This window comes from Fonsecaea monophora, assembly GCF_001642475.1.
Source record: "Fonsecaea monophora strain CBS 269.37 chromosome Unknown Scaff96, whole genome shotgun sequence".
Classification (NCBI taxonomy): Eukaryota; Fungi; Ascomycota; class Eurotiomycetes; order Chaetothyriales; family Herpotrichiellaceae; genus Fonsecaea; species Fonsecaea monophora.
Window position 1 is genome coordinate 91131 of NW_019174027.1, and position 16728 is coordinate 107858.

General features: G+C 52.6%; 6 protein-coding genes across 6 annotated transcripts; 3 read left to right on the forward strand and 3 right to left on the reverse strand.

Annotated features, from left to right (window-relative positions):
* Positions 1-14: 14 nt before the first annotated feature.
* AYO21_09571 (hypothetical protein) lies at positions 15-4306 on the reverse strand (the record flags this gene model as incomplete). The annotated part of the gene is made up of 7 exons (XM_022659503.1): positions 15-561; positions 642-1132; positions 1182-2406; positions 2549-2640; positions 3120-3580; positions 3630-4079; positions 4153-4306. The coding sequence occupies 7 exons, from the start codon at positions 4304-4306 to the stop codon at positions 15-17; spliced, it is 3420 nt and encodes a 1139-aa protein (XP_022508209.1).
* A 509-nt stretch (positions 4307-4815) lies between these two features.
* On the forward strand, positions 4816-6657 carry AYO21_09572 (hypothetical protein; the record flags this gene model as incomplete). Its single annotated transcript, XM_022659504.1, has 4 exons — positions 4816-4862; positions 4961-5472; positions 5588-5621; positions 5676-6657. 4 exons carry the CDS (start codon positions 4816-4818, stop codon positions 6655-6657), a joined length of 1575 nt encoding a protein of 524 aa, XP_022508210.1.
* Positions 6658-7292: 635 nt separating this feature from the next.
* AYO21_09573 (hypothetical protein) lies at positions 7293-8723 on the forward strand (the record flags this gene model as incomplete). Its single annotated transcript, XM_022659505.1, has 1 exon — positions 7293-8723. One exon carries the CDS (start codon positions 7293-7295, stop codon positions 8721-8723), a length of 1431 nt encoding a protein of 476 aa, XP_022508211.1.
* Positions 8724-9156: 433 nt separating this feature from the next.
* Positions 9157-10623, reverse strand: AYO21_09574 (hypothetical protein; the record flags this gene model as incomplete). Its single annotated transcript, XM_022659506.1, has 1 exon — positions 9157-10623. The coding sequence occupies one exon, from the start codon at positions 10621-10623 to the stop codon at positions 9157-9159; it is 1467 nt and encodes a 488-aa protein (XP_022508212.1).
* Positions 10624-12345: 1722 nt separating this feature from the next.
* On the forward strand, positions 12346-13281 carry AYO21_09575 (hypothetical protein; the record flags this gene model as incomplete). The annotated part of the gene is made up of 2 exons (XM_022659507.1): positions 12346-12780; positions 12931-13281. The coding sequence occupies 2 exons, from the start codon at positions 12346-12348 to the stop codon at positions 13279-13281; spliced, it is 786 nt and encodes a 261-aa protein (XP_022508213.1).
* Positions 13282-13910: 629 nt separating this feature from the next.
* Positions 13911-16329, reverse strand: AYO21_09576 (hypothetical protein; the record flags this gene model as incomplete). Its single annotated transcript, XM_022659508.1, has 3 exons — positions 13911-15611; positions 15671-15790; positions 16216-16329. 3 exons carry the CDS (start codon positions 16327-16329, stop codon positions 13911-13913), a joined length of 1935 nt encoding a protein of 644 aa, XP_022508214.1.
* Positions 16330-16728: the final 399 nt, after the last annotated feature.

Consider the following 16728-nt stretch of genomic DNA (forward strand, 5'->3'; position numbering starts at 1 on the left):
CGAGGGAAATTCCATTACAGCATCAGCCCCCAATCCCAGTCTTGAACCCCCGTCCCAATCTGTGTTCCGTCATTGTTCGCAAATCCCCCTGGTGGTCCAGCTTCGCCGGCACTGCCGAGATCACCCATCCCAGCCATGGCCGCATGGCTCAGACGATCGCAGTAGATATCGTACCCGTCAATGACAGTGTCGATCTCGGTCATCCAGGCATTCATGCTCGTGTCAGTAGAATCCGTAGTCGGAAAGGTGAAAGGCGGCGTGGTGAACCCGGCTCCCGTGTTTGGAAAGTTTGTCCACGAGGCACCGGTATCTTGTTGGGTCTGCACATTGGATGGCGGACGAGGCTGTTGGGACTGCGGCCGGGGTCTGTAGTCCAGACTCTCTCCACAGAGTCGGTAAATGATATCTCGACACTTTGGGGCACTTGGGTTTAGGTCGTTCATTGCGTTAATTATGCTCAGAGCTGTCAGGACTTGATCCCGCCATGAGCTGGCATCCGGGTGATTTGGGTTGCGCCGCAGACAGTGGATCGGAATCAACGCCGCTTGGAGTAGGAAATATCTGCCCGAGTGGATGATATTAGCAATCAAACCCGCAACAGGATCACAGCCGTGACAGAAAGACAGAACACCAGCACTTACAGGACATACCAAGCCGCAAGCCTGGTGTGAGTTCCCGATGACCAAAACTGGAAAATGGCCGAAATGCACTCCTCAGCGGCCTTGAAGCACCGATTGGTGGCAATTGTTTCAGCAGAAGCGTTTTGCGCCGGCGGGACAGCAGCTGCTGTGGTGCCGTCCAAGCCGTCTTGTGCTGATCGAATCAAGAACGGGCGGTACATGATGATGCGCATGATTCGAAAGCGCCAGCGGCTGATGGCATGACCCAGAAGATACTCGTTGGGAAGTGGTAAGTTGTCGTCGCGGAAATAGGGAGGAAGGCCACTTAGCCAGCCGTCGATGAGCTCATCATCGAGGGAGATCAGCTCAGCGGCAGAAGGAATGGGATTAGAAATGAGTCGATTGTAGATTCTGATTGTGTGAAGATGGTAGGATGACTGAGTTCGGACGTATGTGTAGATGGTGGCCTCATTGACCTCGGGTGGGCAAGACGTAGAGTCCATTTGGAGATCCTGTTCTCTGTGTCAGTATATGAAAAGCTCGGGGTTGGGCAGCACCGACCTTCTCGTGGATATTCAGCGGAAACGGGATATCGACTCCTACTTGTGGCCAATTCAATGGTCTGCCATAAGTCACGGTTGCGCCGACATCCAGCACACAGAGCGACCACCATACTCTCCTCCGGATCTCCTTCTTGAACGGCGCAGTCTGCCATCCACGAAACTCCTTGTGGAGGCCCAGCGAGATGGCGAGCCGCAGCGCAATGCCTCCGTAGTTGTAGCCACTGTTGGGTCTGTTTCTTTTTTGCAAGTAATTTGCAGCCATGGCAAATGCCTGGACCAGACTAAGACTTCCAGTCTCTAGCGAGTTGATGGACAAATTCGCTTTCACGCCGTTGAAAAGAGTGACGTGGGTATCATCCGAGGAAGTACTCGAGACAAAGGAACCAAGAGCCGCGACGAGATTCGCCAGAGTGTGCCATGTGCTTCCCATGGTGCGGCTGTTGAGCTTCGCGTATTGTTCACGGAAAGTAGCTTCATGGAGGATGGGAAAGGTTGGGTGGTAGAGAGCAAAATAGGCATCGATGAGTGTATCAACAACCGCCCGGGTGAATAGAGGCTGTGCCCGCAGCCAGGGGGTAGCGGTTGCCGGATACTCACTCGAGCGATGGCTGAAGAGTTGCTCCAGACTTTCCCGTCGTTCACTCTTTGTATCTGTCTTGTTTTCGGTCCCTGTACCTCTCCAAATGAGCCGTAGGAGAGCGGAGCCCGAGACGGATCCAAGAAAGCCAGCATTCGAGTCGTCAGCAGTCAACGTGGCCATTCCGTCTGTGATTTTGGGGATCTCAGACTCGACATCATCCCCAAATGCTGAACGGCCGGCACCGGGATCCGCAATATTCCACGAAGATTCCCGTTCATCCCATTCAAAATCGTCGTCAGCTGCTGGGGGATTTTCGAGGGGGAAAGGAGTATCGTCGGCCACATCGCCTTTTGAATCAGCAGGGGACTCGAGGTGACTTAGATTGACTTTCTGATCCGAACCTGCCCCAATCGTCGAGAAGGACTCTGTACGCTCCTGTTGGCGCTGCGCCGAGCCTTGCGCTGGAGAAGGGAGGAAGCCTGATGTAGTCGCCTGGGAAGACGATTCGGTCGCAGCTTTGGATGGGACGTCCAGTTTGTTGGTGATGCCATGAGCAAGCATTTGCGACAATTCAGTCTCTGTAAAAAATGTCCTCAATAGAGCTTCTGCTTTCTCCAGTCGCTCTTCAACCTCGGTCAGGTGCCTGTGGATGCATTAGTCCCAGCGAACTTGACGGAATGCGCGGCACGAGGGAGAGTGTATGCCACTGACTTTCTCGTCAAAGATGATCTGCTGTGCTTGTCATACAGACAGTGTCGATTGTAGCGTTGACAGATGGAACACACTGGCATCCTGCCATCGCAACGTCCTTTGCGACGCCGACATTCGCGGCAAGATTGCCCAGCGTTCGGACCAGGACGTTCAGCCCTCGAAGGTTCTGACATGATACGCGATCCCGGAAATATTATTTAGCGACGGGGCTTCGTGGGTCAAGGATATATGGGAAGGTCTGGGGATGGGATATAAAACGGTGTCTTGTGCCATGTTTTGTTTGCCTCACAAGCCCCGCCGGTGGCCCACTGGTGCCACCACCAGCCACCATGGATGATGCTTTTGGTTGCCAGTTTGAAAGCGGCCGCGGGCCCGGGACTGTTTGAGTGGCCGCTTAGAGCTTGGAAACCCTAGCCTATCGGCTATCCCAGGGTGCCCAACTTGCCCAGGCAGTGGAGGATGGCGCGGAAAGACATCATTGGCCAGTCACACGTTGAATATTTTGCAGAAGGAGGAGACGTGAAGAGGCGAAACCAGGTAAAGTGGGTGACGAGAGGCGAAATTCGCAAAATCTCTAAAGTGCGCCATACAATACAATGTCCTCGTCTGCGCTTGATTCAATCCCCAGCACATTCAGGGACTGACCCGTATAACAACCTTGCCAAAGTGTCCCCCTCCAAATAGATATTGGAAGGCTTCTTTGGCTTCGTCAAAGGGGAAAATTTTGTCGACCACAGGCCTGATCTTCTTCGCAACGTAGAAGCGCATCATTTCTTCAAACCTGTCCTTGGGCCCGTTGAGGATTCCTTTCAGCGTGACATTGCGCCGCAACGCAAGGACGTTGGTATTGGTGCGATCGGTAGGTTCGTCTTGCTTCCCACTTAGATAACCAATGCAATCGATGAGACCCCCAAATGCAACACAGTCGAATGATTTCCTTAGGGTATGTGCGCCTCCCGTCTCAAATATAATGTCGGCACCCTCGTTCTCGGTCAAGTCCATCACGGTATTCTGCCAGTCTGGATCCTTGCGATAGTTGATCGTGAATGTCGCTCCCAACGCCTTGGCCCGAGCAAGTTTGGCATCCGAGGAGGAAGTTACAATTGCTTGTGAGATGATCAGAATCCGAAGAAAATGGGTATAGAAGCCACTCACTCTTTGCACCGGCGGCATGTGCTATTTGTAGGCCACTTATGGAAACTCCACCGGTCCCTTGCAGTAGAATCGTTTCTCCGTGCCCACCTGGATGATTGATGGGTCTCATTTCGTTGATAGACATCCATGCTGTGACTGCAGCAATAGGGAGAGTGGATGCTTCCTCATCATTGAGGTAATCAGGTGCTTTGACCAAGCCCGTCGCTGGAAAGACTCTATATTGCTGAAGTACACCATCAAGAGGCAACCCGAGACCAAAGGCCATGTCCTTCTCTTTGATCTGGCCGGTGAGATGTGTCTGGCAGAAAATGGACAAGACACGGTCTCCGATATTCCATATGCCATGCTTGGAATTCCCGATCCCAACCACAATACCGCACATATCTGAGCAGGGTACGACTTTTGAGCTCGCCCCAACGGCTTTGTGGTGAGTATAAAGGCCCATGGCCACTACACGATAAGGTGAGCGAGTGCCTCTCCACCGGTGCCATCAGAAGGCAAAAAATTCTGAAGTCCAGCGTACCTTCAGTATCTCGATAATTCAGAGACACTGCACGAACTTGGACAAGCACTTCACCCTCACCCGGTACGGGAATTGGACAGGTGGATTTGGTCAACTTGTCCAAACCGTCTTGTGCGGTTTCCCACCCGATCATCGTTTGCGAGTCGGCAGACATCGTGTGCCGGAGTTGAGACAAAAGGGGGGTTCGGAGAGCGACTGAGTACTCAGTAGGAGAGGTAGGCGAAGGCACCAAAGTCCGGAATCTATCTCAACAAATCTGTGAGCAACGAGCATTAGTTCATCTTGAAGTGATCCTAGCTGGTCATGACATTAGCTCATGGAACGAGTCCATCCCATACTGTGGATCAGCATCGCTTATGTCCGCTGTCTGCTGTCCGTTTTCTGAGTGGAGAGATCTGGTGCGGGTAGGAGGTCTTTTGAGGCCAAGTGAGATGCTACTGATCCGTCCTGTTGCTTGTGGAGGCGGAGAGTGTTATGGCGTCATAATGCTTTGTCCTCCACCGGAATTTTGTACGGTGACGCAGGGCGTCCATAGCAAACTGCGGCTCACTAACCAATGTTTGGCCGAAGCGTCTTTGCCTTACAACTCCGCGACAACTTATCCTGTGTAAGATCCGTAACCACCTATTCTTTGGATAAAATCATTTAGTGCACTCTTTCACCATGGCGGCGCAAGGGACTATGCACAATCTAACAACTCTCATCAAGAGGTGTGTGGTCTTTTCTGTGTCCCAGCTTCGCTTCGCTCCCGTCCAGCTGTCAGGGTCTCAATGGATCTAACCCATGCTAACTGCGTTGCCTGGCCCAGACTAGAAGCTGCCACTTCACGACTTGAAGACATCGCAACAGCCATAGATGGTCCAGGAGCCACTTCAAGCAATGGAGTTATCCTTGCTCTCTCTCCGCCGTCCGCTGCTGGTACTCCGGAGCAGACAACGCCCCCTCCAGAACCTTTGCCTAAATCGGTAGACGCCTTCAATCAGATCATCGAGGAGGATGTTGTGGCTTTTGTCAAGGCTAGTGAGAAGATCGGTGGTCTCGTGGAAGAACAAGCCAAGGCTGTCAAGGCGGCCTTTGAAGCTGAACGGACATACCTCCACGTCGCAGCGAAAGCAAAGAAGCCCGATCCACAACCTCCTGAGTTGATGACTGAACTCCACCGGTATACTTCAACTGTGGACGAAATCCGAGAAGCCAACCGCCCGTCTCCTTTGTTCACCCACCTCAGTGCCGTTTCAGAAGGTATTGTGGCCTTGGGCTGGATCGTGGAGAAGAGACCCGGTGATTTCGTGACGGATACACTTGGAGGAGCTCAATATTGTAAGTGACTTTCCAGTCCGGAAGCTGTCTCTTATACCTAGCACACTTCGGGCACAAGTTTCCGGACTGTGTCACGTTCCGAACTGCAAGCCATGATACTGACAGGATCTCGCAGATGGGAACAAGATTCTGAAAGAGTACAAGGACAAGTAAGTGGTGCTGGATCAGTTTGCTCCGTCCGTGTCGCTGACAGGGTTCGATAGGGACAAGTCACATGTCGAATATATCCAGGCTTACTACAAAGTCTTTCGATCCCTTGCCGCATACGTGAAGGAGCATTTCCCCACGGGTCTCACATGGAATACCAAGGATGGCATTGATGCTCTCGAGGCCCTGAAGCAAATACAGTCCGGCGGGGCTGCCCCCAGTGCACCAACAGCTGCTGGGGGTCCTCCGCCTCCTCCACCGCCACCACCTCTACCGAAATTCGACGACGATGGCCCCCCAGCTCCCCCGCTACCTCCATCGGGAGCTGCTTCACAAGGCGGAGACATGTCTGCAGTCTTCGACCAGATCAATCAAGGTTCTTCCGTCACGGCAGGCTTGAGGAAGGTCGACAAGTCAGAAATGACACACAAAAACCCGGCACTGCGAGGCAGTTCCACGGTGCCACATCGATCCGCATCCCAGACGTCCGTTACAGGACGTGGCAAGTCTCCAGTTCCCAATAAGAAACCCGACAGCATGAGGTCTAAGAAGCCTGGTCGGAAGGAACTGGATGGGAACAAGTGGATTGTCGAAAACTTTGAAAATCTCCCGAGCGAAATCATTGAAATTCCGGCCGAACTCAATCACAGCATTCTAATCTCCAAATGCAATAAATGCGTCCTCAAGGTCAGCGGCAAGGCCAACGCGATTTCTATCGACAACTGCACAGGTCTTTCAATACTGGTGGACTCACTGGTCTCCAGCCTGGACGTGATCAAAGCACCCAAGATTCAGATTCAGGTTGACGGAGTGGTACCGACCATTCTCCTCGACCAGGTGGACGGAGCTCAGATCTACTTGTCAAACCAAAGTCTAGGCACGGAGATTTTCACCAGCAAATGTAGTGCCATCAATGCGGTGTTGCCTCCCAAGGATGAATCCGAAGACGATAGCAAGGAAGTGCCGTTCCCTGAGCAGATACGCAGTGTGATAAAGAACGGCACCTTGGTCAGTGAGATTGTCGAACATGCGGGTTAGGAGGTATTACCAGTCTTCTTCTTCGAGCGTGTATCATTAGCGATTGTGGTTCCAGGATGGCTCAGATGGTCTCTTACAAGTGGGCTGACCATTCATTTGTGCCGTTGCTACTTTAGAAGAGGATGTTGGGGATTTCCAGATTTGGCCATTCAGCGGGTCTTGACAGGGATGTTTCGATTCGATCATTTGCATGCCGTCTCTTGGTGAGATGGATATCAGCCGTTGTCACTTGAATTTCTGAATGGCCCGCCGAGGGCCTTTTAAGATGGATCTCAATTTGATGGAATGCTCCCAGGTACCGAACACGATGGAGTAATTGTCTATCTGCGATATTCACTTTCCATATGCGCAGTAAAAGCGGTTTCTTGTTTCGTATCGATTCGATTGCCGTCCACCTAAATGGCAACATGTGGAGTGCAAAGATATCAAAAGTACAAGCTTGCTCTATATCTTAAGAAAAGTGTACTCACCTGTTCTCTCCTCTACGCCGCAGGTCGCGATAACTATAATTTGTTCCCTTGGTACCATCCCGCTACGAGGACTCCCATAGCACCGCGGACGCGAAGGACATCATCTATGTGTTAGATTTTTTCTGCTGTGTTCTCTTGCCACCGGTAGAGCCGAGACACATCAGAATGGCGACCACCTCGAGAAGAAAAGAGCGGAAGATGATATCCACCCGCATCCTGATCATATCGGACACGCACGCCCAGCTACCCTCGCAGCCAGGTGAAGGAGCATCTCCGGCGGCGCCGGCGGTGGTGCCGTTCCAGGCCCCGCTCCCCGCGGCCGACGTGCTCATTCACTGCGGCGACCTGACGATGAACGGGGCGCTTTCGCAGCACGAAGCCGCCGCGACCTTACTCAGGAACACCCCCTCCGAGACGCTCAAGATCGTGGTCCCGGGAAACCACGACATCACGCTCGACAGGGGATACTACGCCCGCTTCCCGCGCCTGCACGCCCATTACGACACATACGCGGACGACGCGCTCGACCGCATCCGCGAGTTGTATACCGGTCAAAGGGCGAGGGATGCCGGGATTCGGTATCTCGAGGAAGGGGTCGCGGCGTTTACGCTGAGGAATGGCGCCCACTTGACCGTGTATGCGAGCGCGTGGCAACCAGAGTTTTGTAATTGGGCGTTTGGGTATGAGAGGGGTGTCGATAGGTTTAATCACCCCTGTTCGCGGCGTCAGGGTCCGGAGACGGGGGATGATGAAGATGGAGAACAGGCAGGTCAAGGGGACGGACATCGTATCGAGCATGAACCACCCTCTCCAGTCCCCGTCCCCGACCACGGAGAAATCGACATCGTCGTCACCCACGGTCCCCCAAGGGGCATCTTGGACAAGGTCTGGGCTCCCGGGCCCGACGGTGTGAATCACGGGGAGAATGTCGGCTGTGACCATCTCCGCAGGGCGGTTGGGCGGTGTCGACCGCGGATTCATTGCTTTGGGCATATTCACGAGGCGTGGGGGGCGGTGTGGAAGAGGTGGTTTGATGGGAAGGATGGGGGTGGTGTTGGGATCGAGATTCGGGGAGAGGGAGGATACACGTCTATAACTGGGGGTGATGTCGGTCGTGACGAGCACGATGATGGGACCGAGACTGAGAAAAGAGAGGGCAGGGGAGAGAAACAGAATGGGTCTGCGACCAGGCGTAGCAATGTCGAAGATGTTTCATTTCCTTCCTCGATGACCGAGCAGAGACAGCGACAACAAACCCAACAAGACTCAACCATCTCACCCTCACAATTCCCCAACCCGCCATACCACCCCAAGGACAACCCCAACTGCTACTACATGTACAAGACACAGAACCCGCAACAGGACGTCCCCGGCGGCGAAACACTCCTCCAGCCCGACCCATACGAAGAGCAGATTCGGCAGAGGTGCGCAACGACCGTGGACGCGCGCGGGCTCGAGTTCGGCGCGGAGACGCTCTTTGTCAACGCGAGTATCATGAATCTCCGGTACAGGCCGGTGAATGCGCCGTGGTTGGTCGATGTCATGTTGCCTGAGGCGGAGGATGGGGATCAGGGGGGAGGGACGAGGAATGAATGAGATGGAAGGTCACGAGGTAATGAGGTCATGCGGTAATACATGAGGCGGAACAAGGAAGAAAAGAAATGAAAATGGTGGTGATAGAGAGTAAGGGAAGGGATGAAAAGGGGTATAGAATAGATCAGAAGCTATACGGCCATACGGGCAATACGGTATAGTATTATAAACGCACACCTGTTCTCGACTGGAAAGAGAAACATGTTCAGCAACTCGAATTTTGATACAAGAACATCAAAAGACATCCGCTAATATCGACACACAACTAGAGCATCCAATACAGATAGCCTGATGACCACAAAATGAAAAGACCACCAAGGGATATACCCATGCTGCCATGCTTAGGTACAGCAGGAATCAGCACACTACTTCTCCCACGTAAACCGTCACATGCATTGCGAGTGACCACTCTCCCAAATCTTCTTTCCCGCAAACATCATTTCTTTCTCCAATCCCATCCCTGCATCAGTGCAAGCCGTGGGTCAAACCGAGCACCAGAAAGCCCGGCTTCTTCCCTAAACAACGGGTACATGTTGCCTCTCAATGATCTTCTTCTCCTCCGTCCGTTTCTCCCGCCGTGTAATGTGAGTTTGCCACTGTGCAAGCTGAGACGTTTGCTGCCAGTGACCAAGTCTGTCGTGGGTTCAAAGCCCGTGATTCCCAGCTCAGCAAGTAGCGACAGAGCTTCGGCAGGAAGAGGACGTGGCCTTGGAGGTAGATCGGACGGATTAGGCAGGGCAGGTGGCGCTGAGAAAGCGACTGCAAGGTCAGCTTGAGATTGAGAGGAAGAGTGTTGTGTGGATTCCGCGACGCTTGGCCCAACAGCTTGGGTATCACTGCATCCACTGTCTTTACGAACAGAATTTGACCTCTGGTACTGGTATTCAGGCTCGGACTCATGCCCCAGAAGCTCAGGCGAATCGAATGTCAGCTTGATCACCTCGTGCCGTGGCAGAGGTCTTTGATCCACCAGGTCTGGCGGATCCGTAGACTTGTTTCCCGCTACACTCTCCAGTACGACGGCCACCGACTCGGCTAACTTTATGTCTTTCTCCTTTGCGGCAAGTCGCAGAACGGCCATGCACATGTCTTCGTTAGGAATAATGTGCATTCCCGTCACATATCCATACCAGATAAATCTCGTGACTTGTAAATCGCCATGTTCACTCGCCTGGTGGAGCAAGTGCAGCAAAGTAGGCCGTGGGAAGAGAAATCCCGAGTCAGAGAGCCTGTACAGAAGCTGCAGGAGGGCGTCAAAGTCATGCCGCAGATCGCAGATTGCGTGGATATAGATGGTCCAAAGCCATTTCGGGACGGAAGTACTGTCCCTGCCTCCTCCGATGATCGAAGGTCGCTGAGTAAGCTTTTCGAGTTCGACGGTCGCGAGTTCTAACTGTCCCTCGCGTATTAAAGAGAGGATATTCAGGTAGGCATGGGCGTCAGAGTTGGGAATTTGCTGGTTTGCAAGGCGCGAGACAATCGATGCTCGGAGATGTGTATCGGGGTGTACAGCGAGGACCGTCAATACTGCGAGAAGAATGGGCACTTCCAGGGGGACAGATTCGCGTTCCATTTCTTGCAGAATCAAGTTGACGTTCTCGATGGAGCCGTACTCGGGGAAACATTGCCCTAGGATCAGTGCCTCATAGTGTTCAGGTGTGGGCTTGATTCTCCGCTCTTGTATCAAGATTTGTAGGATGTTGCGCACAGCTCGTGGGTGCGGTGTATTTTTCGCGATCCACCGCAGTTCTGCTTCAAGAACCGCCGTACTCAATGCGTTTCTATTCAACGTCTTCTTGGGTCTGCCGCTGTTCAAGTCAATGCTTGTGGTGCTTTCCGTGCCGGACGTCCTCGCCTCTGACAAGAGTTGTCGGAAGCGCTTTGGCTTGCGCAGTCTCCTCATGTATGGCCTTTGGGGATATGTTGGCTTCCCGTGTCCATGTTGGGATCCTGAAGAATGGTTGCCCAATAAAGTTGAGGACGCGTCGAGAGGTCCGGATGTGCTATGCACATGTATGTTTCGATTACCCTGTCCCTCCTCGCCTGAATCTCCCGCTGGCCTCGCGTAGTTGTGCCCACGACCTGGATGATTCCCTGAGTTATGGTGTTCACTTGTCTGCCCTCCAGCCTCTTCTATAGCAACACCTGAACTAGCCGTTGATGACGGACTCTCTGACGGATCCTGACTGCGGAAGACGCCATGATCTTCCTCCTTCTCCGTATGCCGCCCCTGGGCATGATCAAGATGGGGGAACCCCTGAAAATTTGCGTCTGCAAGCAATGTCAAGGTTGAGGAGGAGGACTCTCGAGGTTTAGCAGGCCTCCTTGCCTGGTTCGACTCGCCTGTTCCCCCATTGAGTTGGCCGGCAGGTTGGAAGAGTCGAGTCGCAGTGGTATGCAGAGGTCGACCGCGGAGGGCGGTAGTGGTGCAAAGGCTTTGCTTCAGTCCATGATGGATCAAAGACCTGTGCATCGGCTGTTCATCGCTGACGTCGGAGGGTTATGAGGCTTCAGCAATGGGTTAAAAGTTCAGCTGCAGCCAATTGCTCGTAGGCGAAAGCAGCGCAAGCCGCGATTTTCAGTGGATGCCGCTTTAATGTCTCATGTCATTTTTAGGTCTAGTGCATGAAATCTCTATAGAGGCGAGAAATTTTATGTGGAGTGCAGTTTCATCGTTTACAAGTACTCGGTTATGAATTTCATGGCCACTGATCCGTCCTCAGGGAATTTCCACAGACTATGGCGACTTACGTATGCACAAGAGATCATCGTGAATAGAGCAAAGCGTGTGTACTGTCTTTGACTAAGCAGGCAAAAGTACATTGACACCATGAAGGAGAAAGGGTACTTCATCAACCGCCTCCATGTCCGGCTTGCATCCCCTGGCAACGCAGCACCGAAAACACTGCATGACGTCCAGATCCAAGATCGCGAGGGAGTGATTTCCAATCAACCAGCAACAAGCATCTCAGTCACAAAATACACACTTGCTCTCTGAATTCATAACCGCGGCTACATATGACACCTTGGCCACGTAAGGCCGAGGTAGCAATGTAAACTCATTTCTATTGTTCGTTTCCTATGATGGATCAGCAGAGATCGACAAAGTGGTTTGGGGGCCGTCACATCCAATTCTTTGCGAGATCCTCTCATTAACCAGAGCCAAGCCTGCAAGGCCAGACGCGCCGTGTTACACTGACAGAGTCCTGTCATACGCAAGGATACCTATACATGTCGAGCCAAGCGTATGACAAAGTCACCCAAGGGGGCTAACTCACACACTTGCGGTCTATACTTGGTAGATTCTCGGTCGATAGAAACTTGCTGGAGCGGACGAACACACGGCGGACCACGAGTGGAAGCAACACTTGTCTGAACCATCTCATCGCAAGGTGAAAGGGTGTTACAAATATCCTGGGTTGTGATATCCGTCTCTCTAAAAGGCCTTCGGGCAGTCGCTGACGCAACAACACTCTTGGGTTGACTGCAAGTACAATAAGCAAAGAACAGACTCCCTGGTCTAACTACATACCATCATTGCATCAAACATCCCACACACAGAGACGATCAGACAAGTCACAGCTCACCCCCCTTCTCTTTTTCGTTTTCTTTTTGTGACAGAAAAATGGCTCCCTCTTACCCTTCCATCGTCATCATCCCAGGATCCTTTTCCCCAGCGTCCATGTACTACGAAGTCGTCGACAAGATCCAAACGCTGACCGATGGCTCCTCCGACGCGGTCTTCGTCAACAACCTCCCGTCGACAAGTCGTAATCCCCCAGAAGAGCCCGCAACCCTCGAAGACGACGCGACCTTCTTCCGAGGCATCTTCGAGAAACTGGCGGACCGGGGGAAAGACATCGTGGTCGTGGCACATTCCTACGGCGGAGTCGTGGGGACGGAATCTCTCAAGGGTGTGGGCAAAGTCGAGCGACAAGAGCGCGGACAACCAGGGGGTGTTGTCAGGATCGTGTATCTCTCCGCCCATGTCCCTGAAGCAGGTCGCTCCTTGACAGAGCTTGTAGGAGGAGCGCCGGCTGAAATGGTCGAGACTGGAAAGGTAAGTCAATCACAATTCAGTGATTAAAGATGCATGGTGGTGGTCGAGTCGACCCGATCCAACCGGAGAGACCTCCTTCAACTTTTCTCCCTACGCTAAAAGAGAATTTACTAACCAGGGGAAACCCATGGCGTTCCTTGGTCCTTGTAGGACGGATTCCTGAGACTCGTGGGCATCGAGACCATCGCCAAAGCGACCTTCCCGGATCTCGACTTCGACAAGGCCGTCGCCGTCGTCAAGACCATGTCCCGCCACTCGGCCCTCAGCTTCGCCAGCAAGGTCACCTACCCGGGCTACAAGCACGTGCCCGTCTCCTTTATCATGTGCGCCAACGACATGATCGTCCCCCCGGACCTGCAGCGGGGTTACATCGACATGATCCAGCGCGAGAGCGGGAGGGACGTCGATGTCCACACGCTCGACACGGGTCACTGCCCCAACACGACGGCCCCGGATCAGTTGGCGAAGCTGATTGTCGACATTGCGACAACTTCGTCGTGAAAAAGGAGAAACAAAAGGGTCGACCTGTGTGGTCGCTTGTACGAGAGAAAGGGGCAATTCTTCGGAGCGACGTACACAGGGACGATTGACAAACGGGTTCTTCAAAGGTATGTAGAGCGATCGAAAGCTCCTGGAGCCAGTCAAAGTCGTGCACGGCTACTGGTCGAACTCCGTACCCTCAGGCACTTCGGCACCCAGAACTTGTGGATTGGTCTCAATATACCTCGTACCTATGACCTGTTCACTTTCGGAGCGTGATCCTACGACATATCCTGATTAATATAAGGAAAAAGTGGAGTCTGCTTAGGAGTAATTTCATAAAATCGACTATTTCGTCTTCTCCCATCCCGAGAATCGGGCTCACTCACAGGTGACCATGACCATATCCTTGGATTATAACCCGTGAGGTGAATGACCGCAGGACGGAAATCTCCAATGTCCCCCTATACCATGTCCCTTCAATGCAACGACGCCGTACCTCCCCAGCTGTATCATACATATTGTGAAAGATCCGAGACACAAAAGAAAAGTGTGCGATCCACACCAGACATAATCATATCAGGTGTCGCACATCATAGCTGAATATCCTTGATAATGGACTCTTCCAAAACGTGAGCGCCTGGCAGTTGCTACTCATTCGTATCTTTTGTGACAATAGTTGATCGTCCAGTCTCCAAACTCAGTCTTGGACTGCAATCAATAACGCTGCTCGCTGGTGTGTCATCCGTGTTGCTGGGTGTGTATCGAAAGTCTTCGACAACGACCATTTCTCCTTCGAGCTCTTCTTCATATCGAGGTGGAGGTGTCACGTAAGATGGGGCGATATCGGAAAGTCCGCTGCTCCCGATGCCAGCATCGAGTTCCGCAGGTTCGAACCCGTCCCGATCACGATGGCCACGATACCCCGATCTTGCTCGGCCTTCTTCAGCATAAAATAGATCTCTGACGAAATCGGACGCATTTCGAAGCGTACGGATTTCCTTCTGCAATCCGCCGTCCTCTTCTTCTATAACGACTTCTTGGTCAAGTAGCATCTCGCGCTTCTCCTCGTAGTCGCTGGTGTCCTGGTTTAGGAAGCTTTTCCACCAAGTTCTCCATCTATGCTTGCACGCAGCTTTGCGGTAAAGTCTCTTGGTTCGACGCTCTTCCCATCGGGCTGCGCGCTCAGCCCGTCGTCGAGGATCCCGGAACAGGACTATGGCACGGATGACCAAGCCGGCCAGTATAACAAGTAGAACAAGAAGAAGGATCGCCAATCCAATGCGGTATTCCAGGAGACGCCGTTCTGCAGGCGCAAAAGATGGGAAGTGTGGTGGTGGACCGTGAGGGTGGCCATGAGGGCCGAAGCCGCCAGGCGGACCATGATGTCCCCCAGGGAAATGAAATCCTGGAGGCGGACCGTGAGGTGGTCGAAATGGAGGATGATCTCCACCCATGAATGGAAAATGGGGCCGATGGTCATTTTGTTCATTTGGAGGGGAAGTCGGTTCTGGTGGAGGAGTTGGTGAAGGTGTAGTAACTGGAGCCGCCGCTGGCGTCTGAGACACTTGTGCAGATTCGTCGCCTTCGACTGCAGCAGACACTTCTTCTGCTTCGCCTTCATGTAGACTGTCGCCGAGCGCAAGGTTATCTTGGTCATCCGCAGAACAGGGTGACTGTGCATCGCCATCTCGACAACCACCATGTCGATTGCTATGGTGCGAAAAGTGAGAACTAATGAGTTTGGCAATGGTTGGGGCTTCACTCATGGCGGTATTCCACAAGCATTTCATGCTTGAGCAAGCTTTGAACTCTTGCTTGAGAAGAGAAATAATCTTTGTCTCCGTTGCGCGTATTTGTTCGTGAAGTGTTCCCATTTCACTGATCAACTCTTCGAGCTGGGAATACTCGGCCTGTAATGAGGTGTCAGAGGACGAGGCAAGGTTCGAGGCATTGGGAGTGATAGAAAGTCTTCGATCCTCTGATAGGAGCCAATCATCACAGAGGCTTTCTGATATGCGAGCAACGGGTTTGTCTTGAAGACGCAAGACAGAAGGTTGCCCTTTTTGCTTGAAGGAGGTGGCAAATCCAGAAGTGTCTTTGAAGGGATGATTTCCGACGATGCTCTCAAATCGAACGGAAATTATCGAGGCTTCGCCCTTCAAACAGGTTGACTCCCAAGAAGCATTGACCTCGCGCTCGGCTAAGCCATCTGAAGACTTTGAAATAAAGGAAATCTGACCATTGGCAACATCATTGCCAGCTCTCGACGGAATGAGAGAATGTCCATTCAAGCGCGGGGGAGTATCAGAGCACTCCTCTTCCGCAGAGTCGATCTCGAGGGTCAGCTCCTGTGAACACCAAGGTCAATAACTACAGCCAAAGACGGGACCAAGTCCATCCGACGTACCACTCCATCCTTTGCATCATCGAAACATTCGTGGCAGGGAGCGTAGAAGTGTATGGATAGATGACCAGGGTCTATTGGCTGGTCAGCTAACAGCCGGATCGTGAGAGTGATGTCCACTACCTGTTGTACCAGCAACAGTCGTTATGTCCTTTGGAGATGCACCAGACGACGAAGCAGGAAACGCAGATGCCGACGCCAGCACAGAAAACAAAGTAGCCCCGCGAAAGAATGAAGACCTCATCTTCAGCCCAGAGATTGAAACAGGGCGACAGACGATTCGAATGAGTGGGACTATAGCCGGGAATCAAACACTCGAGGTCCAATTGTACAGAGTATTGTTCAAATTGTATGGCATTCCCCACTAGAAAATGGGAGCAAACAGCTCACTTTTTTGCCTCACAACTCCATATTCAGATGCCTGAAGTGTGTCGCGGATGAGGATCAAGAATCGAAGAGGAAAAGAGCGGACGGTGGGCGTGAATACAGGATAGACTGGCAATGTTTCGTTTTTTTGGCTGGAGCCTGAGCCTGAGGTTGGGCCTGACGAAAGAGTAGAAGTAGAAGAAGAGGAAGCGGATGGCGGCGCCAGACGCCACTTGGGCGTTTCGAGGTTTGGCTGCTCCATCGGAGACGGGCACGGTGCACAGCCCCGACGACATCTCGGCCACGTCGACCCTCCGGCTCCGAGTCTGACGCGTGGGATTAGGGGGGAGACATGGGTTCACAATGCTGGCGGGCCAGTAAAACTAATCGTCGTCGTGCTCGAGGCTGTGGCCCTCTGATGTCGGCTTTTGTTGTCTGTATTGTCGTCCTATCGAGAACTGGGTGGATTTCTACAACTGCTTGTCATAATCTGCGCAACTGTTTCTGCAATTAACCACCTGCCACTCACGTGCCTTACCACGTGACGGTCGCGCTTATGTAAACCATGACGCCAAGAATCAGAGTCATGGTTCCAGGTTCTTCCTCTTGCTGCCAATGAGGCGTAGTGTATCAAAATAAACCATCACCCTATTGACCACCCACTAATAACCCCAAAAACCACAGCCACCGTCGCC